This window comes from Corythoichthys intestinalis, chromosome 17, assembly GCF_030265065.1.
Source record: "Corythoichthys intestinalis isolate RoL2023-P3 chromosome 17, ASM3026506v1, whole genome shotgun sequence".
NCBI classification, from domain to species: Eukaryota; Metazoa; Chordata; class Actinopteri; order Syngnathiformes; family Syngnathidae; genus Corythoichthys; species Corythoichthys intestinalis.
This window is the reverse complement of record NC_080411.1, coordinates 23,490,325-23,505,928: the sequence shown is the minus strand read 5'-3', so window position 1 is coordinate 23,505,928 and position 15,604 is coordinate 23,490,325. Positions and strand designations below refer to the sequence as shown.

Sequence of the window (15,604 nt, the reverse complement as noted above, 5' to 3'; positions counted from 1 at the left end):
TCAACTAAAGGCCAAAGAGTCTGAATAGCAGAACTTTTTATTTGAATGTTGATTTTTGCTAATTAGTTAGTCAAGATCAGTATGACTAGTTGTTCCACTAATTACATGGGTGTGGGATGGTGACGTTTTGATTCATCATCTTTTCACACATGCTGAAACTTACATCATGGTAATTCAGGAGTTCTAATAGGGTGATCCAAAGTAACACATTCTTGCTTCTTCATTATAAAGCACCTGCTGCTTCATTACACTGGAGAAGCTAATGAGGTCGACACCAGTGAAGTCAACCAAACAGTCTGAGTGGCCTGTTTGTCTCATACTGCGCGACCTTTACAGCTGTACATGTTTAAACTTTTCAGGGCAAATCAAATATGAAGAGTTGGTCTTTCTTCATAAAACAATATCAGGCTTATTCGAATTGGCTCTGGTTCAAATTTCCAAATTGTTTTTTGAAAATTGAAAATACAGGGGTACCTCGAAATACGATCGCTTCGACACACGATCTTTTCAACATCCGATGTAAAATTTGACTCGCCATTTGTTTCTACCTCCGACAACATGCTCGATATACGACAATTTTTGACATCGCCGCAGTTTCTTTATTTTGCCGGAAGACAGACACAGGGCTGATTTTTTGAAATGAAGATGTAAATGATAGCAAAATATAAGCATGGCGTGTGCATCCATGAACTGGGTCGACAATTGTGGTAACATCGCCAAAGAACTCGTCAGCTTCGTCAGGTTTCTAATCATTTATTCCATCAGCTTCGGCATCACTGAAGCCAGCATCAAAACGGGAAGTAAAATAAAACAGCGCTCTCTTGCTCAGCATCACGTTAGCCCCGCGGTGCGTTCAAGTACAGCAAAAAAAAGTCTGCCACATTAGAACCTGATTCGTTACATTATTACAGGTAGTATTATTATTATTATCACTATTATTATATTATTATTGTTCTGATTTTTATTCATAATTTATTTGTTTTGATTTTTGTAATTGCTATTTGCAATAGTAACAGTGGAAATGTCATTCCGATCGATCGGGTCCGATCACGTCATTTTCAAAGTTTCGGAATCGGCAAAAAAATATCGGACATGCCTTTTTTTTAATATATATATATATTTTTAATTAAATCGTTTTCTAATTGTATTTAACGTTACAGACATAATATGTTACACTCATCCAGAGTCTTTAGTTCAGGTTTAAGGTAGGGTTATCAAATGTATCCCGATAACGGCGGTAATTAATTTTTATCAAAATTTATCACATTAAAATATTTAAAGCAATTAACGCATGCGCTGCACGACCCACTCACGCATTGTCGCGTTCAATCTGTAATGGTGCTGATTTACCTATATAGAGCTAAAAGGCGGCGTAAAATGAGTAGAGGGAATTTTGGCAACCTTTGGAGCATTTTTTAATTGGCTAAAGCCTTACAATACCTCTCCATACGATTCGAAATATCGTGGGAAGCAATGTGGGGAAGAAAGGTAGTAATTGATCTTTTTCTTAACACCCTATGTTATTTCCCAACGCAGAGAAGATATATCAATTGGTACCACTACGCACAGTCATGGGTGCACTTCCCATCAAGCATTTGGGCACAACAGTTAAATGGCTACAGTATCATTTACTGAAAACTCAACAAATACACTAGATGGCATTATTTAGTCACAATATACAAAGTCACATTTATTCTTTAAGAATTACAAGTCTTTCTATCTGTGGATCCCTCTCACAGAAAGAATGTTAATAATGTAAATGCCATCTTGAGGATTTATTGTCATAATAAACAAATACAGTCCTTATGTACTGTATGTTGAATGTATATATTCGTCCGAGTTTTATTCATTTTTTTCTTAATTTATTGCCAAAATGTATATGATCGGGAAAAATTATCGGGAATGATTGGAATTGAATCGGGAGGAAAAAAAAAAAGCAATCGGATCGGGAAATATCGGGATCGGCAGACACTCAAACTAAAACGATTGGGATCGGGAGCAAAAAAAAACATGATCGGAACAACCCTAGTAACAGGAGTATTTATTAAGGATTTAGTGTGGGTTTTTGGGCTGTGGAACGAACAAATGGAATTATAATGTATTCCTATGGGAAAATCCTGCTCGACATACAACCATTTCGACTTACAAACAAGGTCCTGGAACGAATTAACTTCGTATGTAGAGGTACAACTATAACATTTCTTAAAGATTCGATTTTTTTGTGATTATTAAAATGTTAAATACTGAGGGTCGCTGGTTTTAAATGGTAAATACATTGCACTAATTTGTCACATTGTGCAAAAGACCAGCCCTATCTGAGAGAAAGTGCTCTATTTTCGCAAACTGTGCCACTGTGCTTACATGGAAAATATTACCATAAATTTTCTATTTTGATGTTTAATAGAATTCTTTGTCCAAGATGGGTGGATCAACCCAGAAAGAGAGTGTCCTTGTGGTTCCGCCCAGTAAGTGACAATTTTGTGGACTAAGGGTGCACCTTTTTACTTAATCAAATTTAGTAGAATGCTGATCTCGCAGGTCTGCTGTACGTCCTCATAAAAAGCAGGAGTCAACCTTCCACTGAGCAAACCAGTTTATATTTCTGTCAGCTCAAGCCAATAAAGGTGCCATGTGTGAAAACATATGTAATTGTAACTGGTCTAATCCGCGCCAGCGATGCGATATGTCCCCATCGAGCAGGTCAGGACTCGCGTTCAGCATGGCAGGAGATTATGATAACCACTAGGGTAAAAGCCCAGGCTAGCAGGTCCCGCCGCTAGCGTACTCTCAAGAAAGCATTGGCAGGGAGCTTTCCTTCGCGTGCAACGCACCTATTTGCACCTGTTACATAAAGACGTCTGCTTATTGGTGCTCACGCCTATTACTGGCACACCCAGCCCACAAAATTGTCAAAACCTGGTTTAAAAAAACTTCACTTGGCTGGACTCGGATTTCAGAGTGTGCACGAAAATAGGGCCCCAAGATTTGCCCAAAACCAGAACATACCAATTTACCAAATCCTGACTTTTTGGAATCAAGCCTAAAAAAATAATAATAATAATAATTTAAAAACGATGGCGAGGTTAACACAATGAAGAGCATACTTACTATTTTTTTTCTGTTCAAATTTTCTTGTAAACACATTTGACAGCCAAAAACCCAGTTCCTGTAACTCTTTCAAAGCACAACATGCAAGCACGGTCCTTTTTTCCAACTAAATTCCTGAAAATTAATCCCTTCATATTAAAAGAATGAATGAAAATTTAAATAGGAAATGATTCGATTTGCAATGACCTTCAGCCAAAGCATAATAAATATTAAACAATACAAATGTTCACTTCAGTAATGAAATAAAATTAAATTCACCGGTGCTGCTTACATTTAACTGTGGCTTACCTGTTACTGTTTACATTTTCAAGGTTTCTATCATTAAAGTGCTGAATTTATGAAGGTTCTCTATGTGGTCATGCCTGTATATTCGATAGGCCATTCAAACTCAATGGCAGGATTCATTCATAAATTCTGCTAATGATTAACTTCAGTGTTTGGTAGTTTTCTTTGACTATTCCGGATATCACATTCAGAAGAGTATCCTGTGATTAGAATAATTTGTGCTGCAGTTTTTAGAGGAGTAGTGTAGTGTAATCAGCACTTTTCTGCACTGGAGTCCAGGTGGTCAAACCCTTAAAGCTGATTAGAAAGAGTATAGTGTGTTAGTGTGTACTTTTAACAGAACATGTGCTGGTCTAAACAATAGGTTAGGGAGATTATTATATACTGCATGTACTGTATACTAGTGCTGTAATACCCAAGAACAGTTTTGATCTAAAGACCACATTTAGTTCTCGGTCTCATCTCTCTCAACTCCCATAAGTCTTGCTTAGTCTTGAGCGTCAATGACCCGCAACTTTGTATCAAGACTGGTTGGGTGTTTAATTAATACATCTCTGACAGTGTTGATGGTTATTGAGAGTTATTATCATGGTGATGCAGACTGATACACCTATTTCGGTTCCCGTTACATTTTACAAGTGGCCATAATGTTGTGGCCACTTGTCAGTTTATATTGTGTATCATGTTGACCTTCCACATTCCCCCTTCTCTTACTGTCCCACATGAGTGGGCTGGCACAAAACAACAGTTGACCATTGCTCCCACAAGGTGCCATCACTTCTAATTGCGCCCAATAAGTGCATTTGGAAACAAAGCACTGCTGCAACCTGGAGTAAAGCCAGTTGCTGGGAAAAAAAAAAAAAAAAAAAAAAAACTGTGACAAATGTTTCACATTTTGAAGGGCATGGCCTACTTTTCCCACAAAATAGGGCTTTGAGAATGGTTTCAATGATACTTGCATTACAGATATAGGAATAAAACCACAGGGACGGGTATTATTTACCAGTTTTGTGAATCTGTTCGTAGTAGACAAAAGGATTTTTCTTTGTTTCTCTTTTTATTTATTTCTTTTTAAACAATCAATGAACTGTGATCAGTAGCATATAGGCACATTTTGGGTTAATTAACAATTGTTTAACAAGCCCTAAACCAAATTCTTAAGGTTATTCTTGATATTTGTTTTGATGTTTTTGTCATAGCCAAGAAGTGTGCTGTAATGTAAACTACAATAGAACTTGGAATAGAAGTTATTAACACATCGCATAGGGATAAAGTGACTATGCTTTCATCAGTAATAGTGTCTGTCTGTCTGTCTGTCTGTCTGTCTGTCTCTATCTATCTATCTATCTATCTATCTATCTATCTATCTATCTATCTATCTAGAATGTTAACCAATAAGTAAACAAGAGACAGTACAATGACAGAAAAGAAGTAAAAGATAAAGATTATTCTCTGTTACCATTTACTTCTCTAGTTTCAGACTCCTTTCAACCTGCTGAACATAATGTATTCCCAATGGCGAGACCAGCTCCTGGGTATCAGTGAGTAAATGCCCTGCTCCCACCATCTTTCAATATTAGATGTTTTGAGCTACACAGCGTCCTCATCAGATCTGGCATGGTGTTGCGGCTCACTTCCAGTTAGGTGAACTGAAGGCTCATTAAGTCCTGTGTCATTTGAACACAGCACATGATTTAAAAACTCAAGAACAAGATTTACCGTGGCACCAGTACAAAGAGTGCCCCAAATATTAACTGCTTCACTTTGAATATGTTTTCTTCAGAAAGTAATGTAGATATTATAAACTATGTTATCAATGTACATTAAAATAGTCCTCTAATTGCATGTCCAGTTAAAATGTAGAGTTAAAAAAAGGATTTATGATGAGTAAGTCAGTTTGTAGTTGCAGATTTGTAGTTGTCATAGCAAGTGGGGAAATCATTCTAAATATTGAAATTATTGGATGTCAACTAGCTCCCTGAATGGACTGTTTAGCAAGTAGTAGTTAGCAACTGAGGTTGCAATAATAACTCAATGAATATTACTAATATAGAGAAAATAACAGGAGGAATACAAAACCCATTTTTTATTTCGATTGCTTGTATCCATCCTATTAATGTGAGAAAATTCAACATAAAATAATTTGGGGAAACAAATTAAAAATGTAAAAACAACACTCCCAAAAAACAATAAATTACACAATATGATAATTTTCATCTAACTTTGTTGTGTTTATGAGACCTGAAGTTGTTTTTTTCTGACAATCTTCCACACAAACAATGTGGAGAATTAAGCAGCAACACCTCCAGAAAACCACACTTTCTGCCATCCCACAACCTCCTCCACACCCGCTGTCAAATTTGTGCACACAAACACATACGGACACTCTCTCATGCACACGAATAAACAGTCAACACCCCGTTACACCTACAACATACATTTTTTTCAGATAGATGCAAGGAATATTTAAGATTTTATTTCTTATTTTAATTGTTTAGGAAGCTCAAGAGGCGCTATACCGGATGGATTACAGCATCCGACATTGTAAGGAGTAGGTGTAACACAGTGCAGGATAAACAACCGTGGACTGAAATATACCTCTCAAATTGAAAATACCGAGAAAGAAAATAACACACATTAGGACTTGGAACATCTAAATTCAAAATCACAGAGTTGTGCTCTCATGTTTTCATGGGAACAATCCTGTTTCCTGAATAGGTTCAGGTAGTACTTGAAGGTTAGATCCTGAGCGGTAGGATTCCGTGGCTGTTTAATGCTCTTTTTGGTCCAGTCAGAAGACCATTAAAATAGCCAAGTTTACTGGAAATAAAAGCATGAATGAGCTTCTTTTGGTTTGCTTGGGACAGCCAATCCTTCAATTTAAAACTGAAGTTGTTATGTCACATCTATCATACCCACGGACATATACACTGATAAACTCGAGCACAGATGCATGTGATAATGAGTAATAAGATGTCACGAGGAGGGGCGGGCAATCTGGAATACTCACATTTGATTGATACAACATCTGAACCTACTTATGACGGCCACCTCCAACAAATACTGCCTTTTATTTACGTTTTTCTGCAATATGACAAAGAGTTAGGGTTAGGTTTTTTGTTTGTTTTTTAAATCCATTAAACACTATTCTTTCTGCTGGGATGACAAAGATGTTTTTGTCCCTTTAATATAACTGTACAGTTCAATCTGAATCTATCAGTACACCAAAATCTTGACCTTGGTCTTTCAATAGAATAGAATAGAATAGCCCTTTATTGTCATTATACAGCTGTACAATGAAATTGTGGCGCATCTCCCTTTACAGTGCAGGATAAGTTATCTCAAAAGTGACTTGCAAGTATAAAATTATAAAATCTAAATAAATATAAATATAAAGTGTGTATGAGGTAGTCCTATATTCAGGCAGTGCAAATAATTGAAGTGAAGTAGCAGCAGTTTGTCAGTGAAGGCCTTGACTATTGCACGTTAATATTGCACGTAAGTAAATATTGCATATAGAATATGTGTGAATAGAATTGAAGTAGCAGCAGTTTGACTGTGAAGGCATTGAATATTACACGTTAATATTGTACGTGATGAAGGAATTCGTCCAACCCCCAAGCCCCCCCCGCACAGCCGCGGAAAGACTGCTAGCCGAACAAAGTGCCGCTCCATTGGCAACACTCCCATGTTCCAAAAGTTTAAAGAAGGCTAACCGAAAAGAGGTTGACAATTTATTCGTCGAAAATGGTCAAAGAACAAGGCAAAAAACAGACGATGGAGGGACCCTGCTGGATCCAAAACAAGGCTACATAGAAATGTTTCCGAGCAGCGAACGTTTGTTATCTCAGTGTCCAGTCTTTTTGAAAGCTGTGGTGGAGTGGGCCGGGCCGAAGGTGTGGCTGGGTGTTGTCTTGGGATCATCCCTCTGTGGCCGCTTTTGGGCGGTTAGGTTCGTCCGTCATCCTTCGTGGATGGGACGTGGTTGCTACAGCCACCGACGCTGGTTTTGACATCCCAAGCGCCCGCTATCAACTTGTTATCCTGGCTGGGCGAGACGCTACTTGTTTTAGGACAGAGCGCCCTGCTCTTTGTCCTTGGAGTGGCTGGGAGAACTGATTGCGAGAGTTGGTGCATCAATCTTGCTCGTGACGCACACGTTGGGCTTCTGTGATAAGATGGCGTTGTGTATCTATTCTGCTTCTTTTCATTAAACTATGGTGTGCTATTTATTTTATATTAGGTGTGTTAGAGTAGTACAAACAATCCTACAGTACTTCTGAGAAACGACTATTCCCTGATTGCTTATATTAAGTATGTTAGAGTAATGCAAACAGTTATATGGTGTAAATGAATATTGTATATTGGGTGATGTGGTGTTACATATGGCAGTCCAGGGTGGAGATGGCTTTAGCAAATTAACTGTTCTTCTGTCTGTTTGTTTTTTCTTTTAAACACCTATAGCATCTCCCAGAGGGTATCAGTTCAAACAAATGGAAACCAGGATGTGAGCTGTCCTTGAGGATGTTTAGAGCTCTGCTGAAGCACCAGGAGGAGTAGATGTCCATCAGGGAGGGGAGAGGACAGCCAATGATCCTCTCTGCTGCCTTGACTGTCCTCTGAAGCCTCTCCCTGTCTGCGGAAGTGCAGCTCCCGAACCTGGTGTAAATACAGTATGTTACCAGGCTCTCAATGGATGAGTGGTAGTAGGCCAGCAGCAGTTTCCTATCCAGCTTGTTCTTCCTGAGGCCTCGCAGGAAGTGCAGACACTGCAAGCCTTCTTTATGAATACTGTTATGACTCCACTTGTTCACTAACAGAAAAAAACTATTTTTTTTTTATTGACAAAAACAATTACATCAGTATTGTTTTGGGTTAACAGAAGGACATTTTTGTTCGTCCAATTTTTGGTTTAAGACAGTGACACACCACTTCAATTGAAATCTAGTCATTTGGAGACACAGCTGAATCCTTTACTAAGACCACATGATAGTCCTCATTAACGTTATAAAAAAAAAAAAAAAAAAAAATGAACCAAGGTTTAGCCTATACTGTGCAGCCTGAAGAAACTGGGTGAGGCCAGCTCAGTATCACTACAACTTCAATGACTCAAAACTTTTAATGGTAAACAAAACAGCACACTTCCAGAATAAAAAGACTAGTCTTTAATCTTAACACTCCATCCCTGTATTTCTTCTGCGTGTTTATCAGTCACGCGCATGATATAAAGAAAATTAATAATATCTAGTTAACAACAGACAGCAGAGTAGGAGTGCAGTAACATTTGTTAGTAAGTCACGATTCCAAAAGTTCGCTTGACAGATTCACACCTCGATTAGCTGTCTCGGGTGTTTCTGAAAAAACCCACAGACATGAAGGCAAAAGATGCAGTGAAAGTGGTAAAATAAAGGGTATGTGAGAAAGTGGTGTGTTACTTCATGCAGTTTCTACTTTCACAATCTAGGTAGATGTTTAGCCATAAATCCTGCTATCCAACTTTTGATTGATTTGACTTCATTCCCATAACACTCTCATTTTAAGGTAAGTGCTGAAGTGTGGCATATAAAATAACTGTGTAAAGTGTGTTTTACTTAATGTATTAAAGATACTACAACTCAGAGGTTGCGCTAGACATTTTCGTTGTCTGTCATTTTGACTGACAGGGTCATAAAAATCCGGTCATAATCTATTTTTACCCGTCACTTAAATTTTTAAAATGATAATGATGACATATTCAATAGTATTTAGTTTTCATTCATTTTTAATTAATATTGTAACGCTTGCTTGGCGGCGAAAAATTAGACACGGAAGTCGTGGTATTTTTCTCCCTCTTTTTACTCTGCTTACTGCCAACAACACCAACAAAACAACAACTCCGCCCCCAAAGTAAAAGAGGCAACTATATAGACCCCAATCACCAACGTCACACAATGATCTTAATTGTGGTTGTCAGCCCAAAATCTTCTAAATATATATTAAATGCATCTTACCAGATATAAAATGACTACTACATAGTCTGTGGTGATCGTTTGGTGCCCAGATTTCTTGTCGAATTACAGCAGTCCATCTCGCTCTCCTCTTCGGGTCTCTCAGAATACGGTAGAACTTCAAGTCTCTCCGTCTATCTTCTCTGTTAGTGCAACCAACCGCCACAAACGCCTTCACCATTTTGATTATTAATGTTAACGAGCAGAAAAACACGCCGTAATAGGAGGCATGTACGTAGCGGTAATGTATAAACACGACGAGCTGACACACATTATGGCTGCTCCAGTCAGGGGGGCGGAGTTGTGACGTCATATGATTGGGGTCTATACACAGGCGGCAATCTAGTCCACCAATTGGATGACGCACTGGCACACCGGGTGCACCAATAAGAACCTCGCGTTGATGTGTCAATCACGGTGCCGCCGCCAGACTCCGGTGACGCTACAATATTCTGACAGAATAGCCAACGACGTCATGCATTAAGAGAGACAATAGCTAATTAATATGCTCACTCGCCACCCTGTGGTCTGGGGTGTGAATTGCAACCTGTCAAAATGACGGACGGACTTCAGTTTTTTCCGTCGCCGTTTTAAAAAACCGGTCAACGACGGAAAATATTCGGTTAACGCGACCCCTGCTACAACTAGAATATATAAATACCCGTCAGACACAGTCAAAAAAATCAACAACACACTTGCACATGTGCCAACAAGTTGAAAACTACGTACTGTATTTGACAAAACATTATGACAACTTGCCGCAGTCCGCCGCTACATATGTTAATGGTTACTAATACATGTTCTGCACAGAGGCGGGTTTGTCAGCTGGTGGCATAGTAGGTAAATTCGCTACCACCAAGGCTTTTACAGTAATTTTTGTTTGATTATATTGCGGAATACCCTGGCCTTTACACGGTGACGGCGAAAACGGAAGGCGAAGACGCAAACTTTTGATTCCAGCCTCCAAAGCGGAACGATTCAATTGCGGGGATTGCTCCGCAACCATATCAATGGAAAGCTTTCGCTCCGATGACGTCAGCACTCGCACTAGTCAGTTTAGGCATGCGCAATCGCTGCTACTAAACATTCAAAAAGCAACAGGGGAACGTCGGCTTTAATTTACTGCTTTTACATTATTTTAATTTGAATACATTTCATGTTTGTGTTTGTGTGCCGTTTGAAGCAAAAGGAAAAAACGCATGGACGCCATTGCTTAATGTAGGTGCTAGGTGGGTATGCTGTCTTCCGGGCTGAGGAGGTTGTTGTCAAGGAAGTGCATCATTGTCTGTCGTCTTGTGAAAATGCACTGCCCTCTAGGGCCTGGCATGAATACTACATTGTTTTCACGCAGAATTGCGACATGCAAACATGAAATGTGTCGTCTTCTCAGAGCGTCACTATGTTAACCACCCCTGAATTTCCTGCTTCTTTCCTCTGATTGGCTGGCCAAAAGACGGCGACCAATCCACATTAGGCCACAGTATGATGTATTTGTTCACAATGGTTTTTATTGGTCAATACCTTGTTCACCTTGTGTTGCTGCCTCTAGTGCTCAAGTAGTTGCATGGGGCTTATCGATTGCACTGGAGGCATGAAAATGAAACTATCAATTCATATTGAGGAAAAAAGAAAACAATTTGAAAAGAAGTGGATTAAAAAGTACAGAAACGTGCTGTAAAATGTAATGAAGTAAAAGTAAAAAGTACCAATTCATATTATATAAGAACAGATATGCAAAAAATTTACATAAGTAGAGTAACAAGGTACTTTCACTTTGTTACATTCCACCACTGGGACACAGGGACACAAAGCTCACTATAGTCTACCTCTAGATCATAAACGTCAATTTCTTAAATATAGTGGTATCTCGACACACAATCTTTTCGACAGCCGACGTAAAATTTGAATCATCATTTGTTTCTTCATTCGACCACATGCTCGAAATACGATGATTTATGACAGCGCTGCAGTTTCTTTGTTTACCCACAAGACGAACACACAGAAGATTTTCTTGTGAGAAAAATCAACATGCTTTCCATGAATGTTGGTGCAGGTGGTGAAAAAAGGTGAGGCTTACCATTAAATGAAGATGCAAATGATAGAAAAATATGAGCGTGGTGCACGCTTCCGTGAACTGGCTCGACAATACGGCCGTAGAATGTCTACTATCTTGACGGTCCTCCTCCGATCTCCATTAGCCAGTCTTATAAGTTAAGGTGACAATTATTATTGTGGTAAACTCATCCCTGAACATTGGACAGAATGACTGTGAATGCTCTGGTTTCAAATGAACGAACGTTCCCAGTCTAAATGGATTGGGCGTTGAGCACTGTAGATGCAGACTTAGAGTTAACTGAGACACTATTATGGTGGTAGATTTTGGTTGCAACTTGTTGGTTCCATTTTATTTATTTATTTATTTTCTATACATTGACACCTTTTTAAAATGATATCTCGATTCTTGGCAGGAGCATATCGATAACCTTTTGGGATACAAAGTATCAAGATATATCACCATTTCGATATTTTGTCACAGCCCTAATACGAACTAGATGCAAATGACAGACACGGCGGCATTAGCAACATGTATAAAGAACTAGATGAGTTAGTAAACAGCCTCCATCTTAAAACAGTAGAGTTCTCAGGAAGGCTCTGTTGTAGAGAACCTTCCAAGCGAACCTAAGTAACTTTTTATCTAAAATGCTCCCAAATCGGCAAAATCTTGACTTAAATCTATCTTTAAATGAAGAAACAGTTTTAAAACTTACACATGTTGAAAGTAAACAGAAGGGAACGAATGCAATAACGGGAGCAATTTTAACAACTTTAACAGTTGATTCACAACATAAAATGACTTCTACACATAGCAAAGGTTACAATCTAGTTATCGCAATATCCGCAATACCCCTGTGTGTTGTTAAGTTTAGGGTAAAGAATTGGGCTAGGGCCAATTGTCCCAAAAATCCTTTAAACTCAGGGGTGAAAGTGGGTGGGAACGGTCAGGCATGCAGTTCCGGTATAAAATTCAGGCCCGGAGCGCAGTTCTGGTGTAAGATTCAGTGCCGGAACTCTGTTCCGGTATACAGTGCTTTGATTCCGAAAATAGGATGGCAACTGTCAAAACGCTATGTAAAAAAAAAAAAAAAATACAAAGCTGCCACACATGCATATCATCTCCAAGAAGAAAACAATCTACCAACATCAGATTTACGTACACAACTGTGAACAACAAGCATAATAAAGTGCTCTTGTAGCGTAATCCTTTCCACCAATATTTATTATTTATTTTATTCCACGGATGGCATGGAGGTTTCCCCAGCTGCTGCATTTATCTGCGTCTGATGATGAGGAGTCATGTCAATGTGCGAATGCACGCAGCAAAGTAAAACGCCTGGACTCATTTATCCCTTCAGTTGGCTGAAATACTGACATGTGGTCACCAGAAATAGCTCTGATTGGTTCAAACGTGCATGTTTTCTGAAACAGAAAAAAAAAAAAAAAAAAAAGGCAATGCAACAGAAAATGGTACAAATCTTCAAGAGCAAGGAAAGAGTTAAGGAGGCTTATTTATCATATTTAGTTTTATTTGCTCTGCTGGTTAGGTTCAGAACATCTTAGCTGTCAATGTGCACTTAGGACTGATATTTGTTCACTTATGTTAGGCTACTTATTCATTTCCTTATGATTTAAAAAAAGTCAATGTTTGCACGATCTTTAAAATATATTCCATTTCACTCTACATAAAATAAGTCTTTTGTACTTATTTTTCTGAATGTATGTTTTTTTAATATCTTTATTATTAAAAAACACAACAAAAAGTAAATGTTTACATTATCTTCTTATCTTGAATATACATCCTATGGTCTTAAGTAGTTAAAATTGAGATTAGGCATTTAGTATGTGAGGAAACGAGGGAATATAAAAATTAGGAGGTGGATAGCTGTTTTGTTAACATTTGTTTTCCAAATCATTGAAATAATAAATAATAAAAATCAGTTTTTGTATGTGTTATAGAAATAACTGACCGAAACAGTTTTCCGTAGTTCTGACCCCCCCCCCCCCCAAAAACAAACAAACAAACAAACAAACAAACAAACAAAAAAAGTAAAATAAAATTAAATTTCTGGCTCCATGGCGACCTTCACGTCGGGGAGTTCCGGCAAGAAATTCTAACCACTTTCTCCCCTGTTTAAACTTCACATTGTGTGACCTGTTTTTTTTTTTTTTTTTTTTTTTTTTTTTGAGAAAAAAAAAAAAAAAAAAAAACTTTGCCAAGTAACTAATTACTCTTACATTCAGGTAACTGAATTACTAACGCAATTACTTTTTGGGAGAAGTAATTTGTAACTGTAATTAATTGCTTTTTTTTAAAAGTAAGATTAACAACACTGGACACTTCGCATTAAATGGCCTCACTTGTGCAAAACTGTCATTGTATTTTGTGCCAATTGCACGAATGAAAGCCCGACAGTGTGGTTTACCTGTGGCTGATCCGCGATTGGAGGGAATCGGCTCTTAACTCCGCCCCCCGCCGGCGGGCCGCCGTCTTTCCAGCTGGTGAGCAAACAGTTGCTTTCAGCTCTCCGACGCAGAACGTGAGCTCTAATCCTACAGAGCGAATACTCCACACCACTCATGCTTTCACCACCCGAATGCTGAGAGAACCTGCCGCCTTTTAGGCACCAACTCACATTCGGATCGGCTACGTTTTTTCCCCCCTTCTCTCTTTTTAATGCGCCATGAAAGCGCGTCGGAGGAGTTGTGGAGCGAGGCTGGTGGCGTGGACGTGGGTTTGGAGTGTGGCGTGGTGCATCCCCGCAAATGAAGGTAAAAAAAAACTCGCGGTTCTTGTCAATGCTGTGCGCCTCAGCATCGTTTCATGGGCTTGAGTTGTCATTGACAAGTATGTCATCGGTGGTTGGACAGCCATGCACGTATCTCGTGTTATTATACATGCATGGCTCTGTTTCCTTTTGACATGTTGTCGGATGAGTGTTTTAAAGGGGTTAAAAAGTACCATGTCACAGAATATATACTTTACAGTTATTCCGTCACTTGAAGACTTGGGTGGACTGCGCTGCAACTGTCCCATCACTGCCTTTTTGAGTTATCAACACATGGAGAAAAAAACACATTACAGAGTATCTGTGTCACTTTATGATAGCAGCAGACCTGAACAGTTTCTGACGTTTTATTAACCTACAAGAATTAAGTCAATTATCAACGTTTTTTTTTTTTTTTTTTTTAAATTATGCATCCCATAGACGATTAAAAAACACTTGCTATTATGTCATTTCATCAGCAAACATAATGACATGAGTCACCTTTGCTTAACTAATCAGTCACATTCACCTGTCACATTCGACATCTAAAGGGGTGATTGGCTGTGATGCCAATACAACATGGAATGGAGTGTCAGGTTGTGTTCCCACGCTTTTGTCTGCACACTGTGCAGAATCCTAATAGTGTGAGATGAGGGCTATTGTCGAGGGCTATTAGTTGGCATTACCCCGGGAAGGAGAGAACATTCTTCAGCCTGCTTATTCTTCACATGATAGATTTATTTGGACAAAGTTTAGAGTGCACCGCAGTGTTTGTCCATTGTGTGGCTGGAAAATGGATTGCTCTTCATGGTGTTTTTTGTACACTGCATTCTTCATTTATAAAGTTGGAATTTACCTGATACATCATTTGGATGCACAATGTCTGGGTTTATATCCTTTCATACATATTGCCATGGCATTAAGCAGCCACTATATGAGTGTATGATGGAAACAAACTCATAAAAAATATAGTTTCAAGTAGGGCTGCAACTAACGATTAATATCATAATCGATTAATCGGACGAATAATTAAACGATTAATCGATTAATTGGATGAATGTCATTCTATTCAATTAGTATCTTCACAATTTACCGTAATTTTCACACTATTAGGCATACCTGACTATAAGCCGCCACACACCAAATTTGGCACGAAAACCACATTTGTTCATACATAAGTCGCACTGGACTATAAGCCGCAGCTGTCCTCACTGTATAATGGGATATTTACACCAAAAGATATTAACCGGTAACACTTTATTTGACAGTGGCATTATACGACTGTCATAAAACCAAATGAACCACCGTGAAGCTTTGAACCAATTGGCTGCAAAGCTTCATTGCTTCAAGAAGTTTCATTTGGCCATCACTGCTCCCTTGGAGGGGAGACATTCAACCTTT

The 15,604-nt window shown here is 38.7% G+C and overlaps 1 protein-coding gene across 3 annotated transcripts in view; it reads left to right on the top strand.

Moving 5' to 3' along the window:
• Positions 1-13,930: 13,930 nt before the first annotated feature.
• LOC130905114 (ephrin type-A receptor 5) overlaps positions 13,931-15,604 on the top strand; it is a 130,722-nt gene continuing 129,048 nt past the window's right edge. For 2 of the 3 annotated variants that reach the window (XR_009061034.1, XM_057818147.1), the window contains exon 1: positions 13,932-14,207. Coding sequence is in view for 2 of the 3 variants with exons in the window: in XM_057818147.1 (XP_057674130.1) it covers positions 14,120-14,207 (88 nt within the window). In the remaining variant the exon portion in view is untranslated. Of the gene's footprint in view, positions 14,208-15,604 lie in introns of all 3 variants that reach the window. The other variant, XM_057818148.1, reaches the window with a different exon arrangement.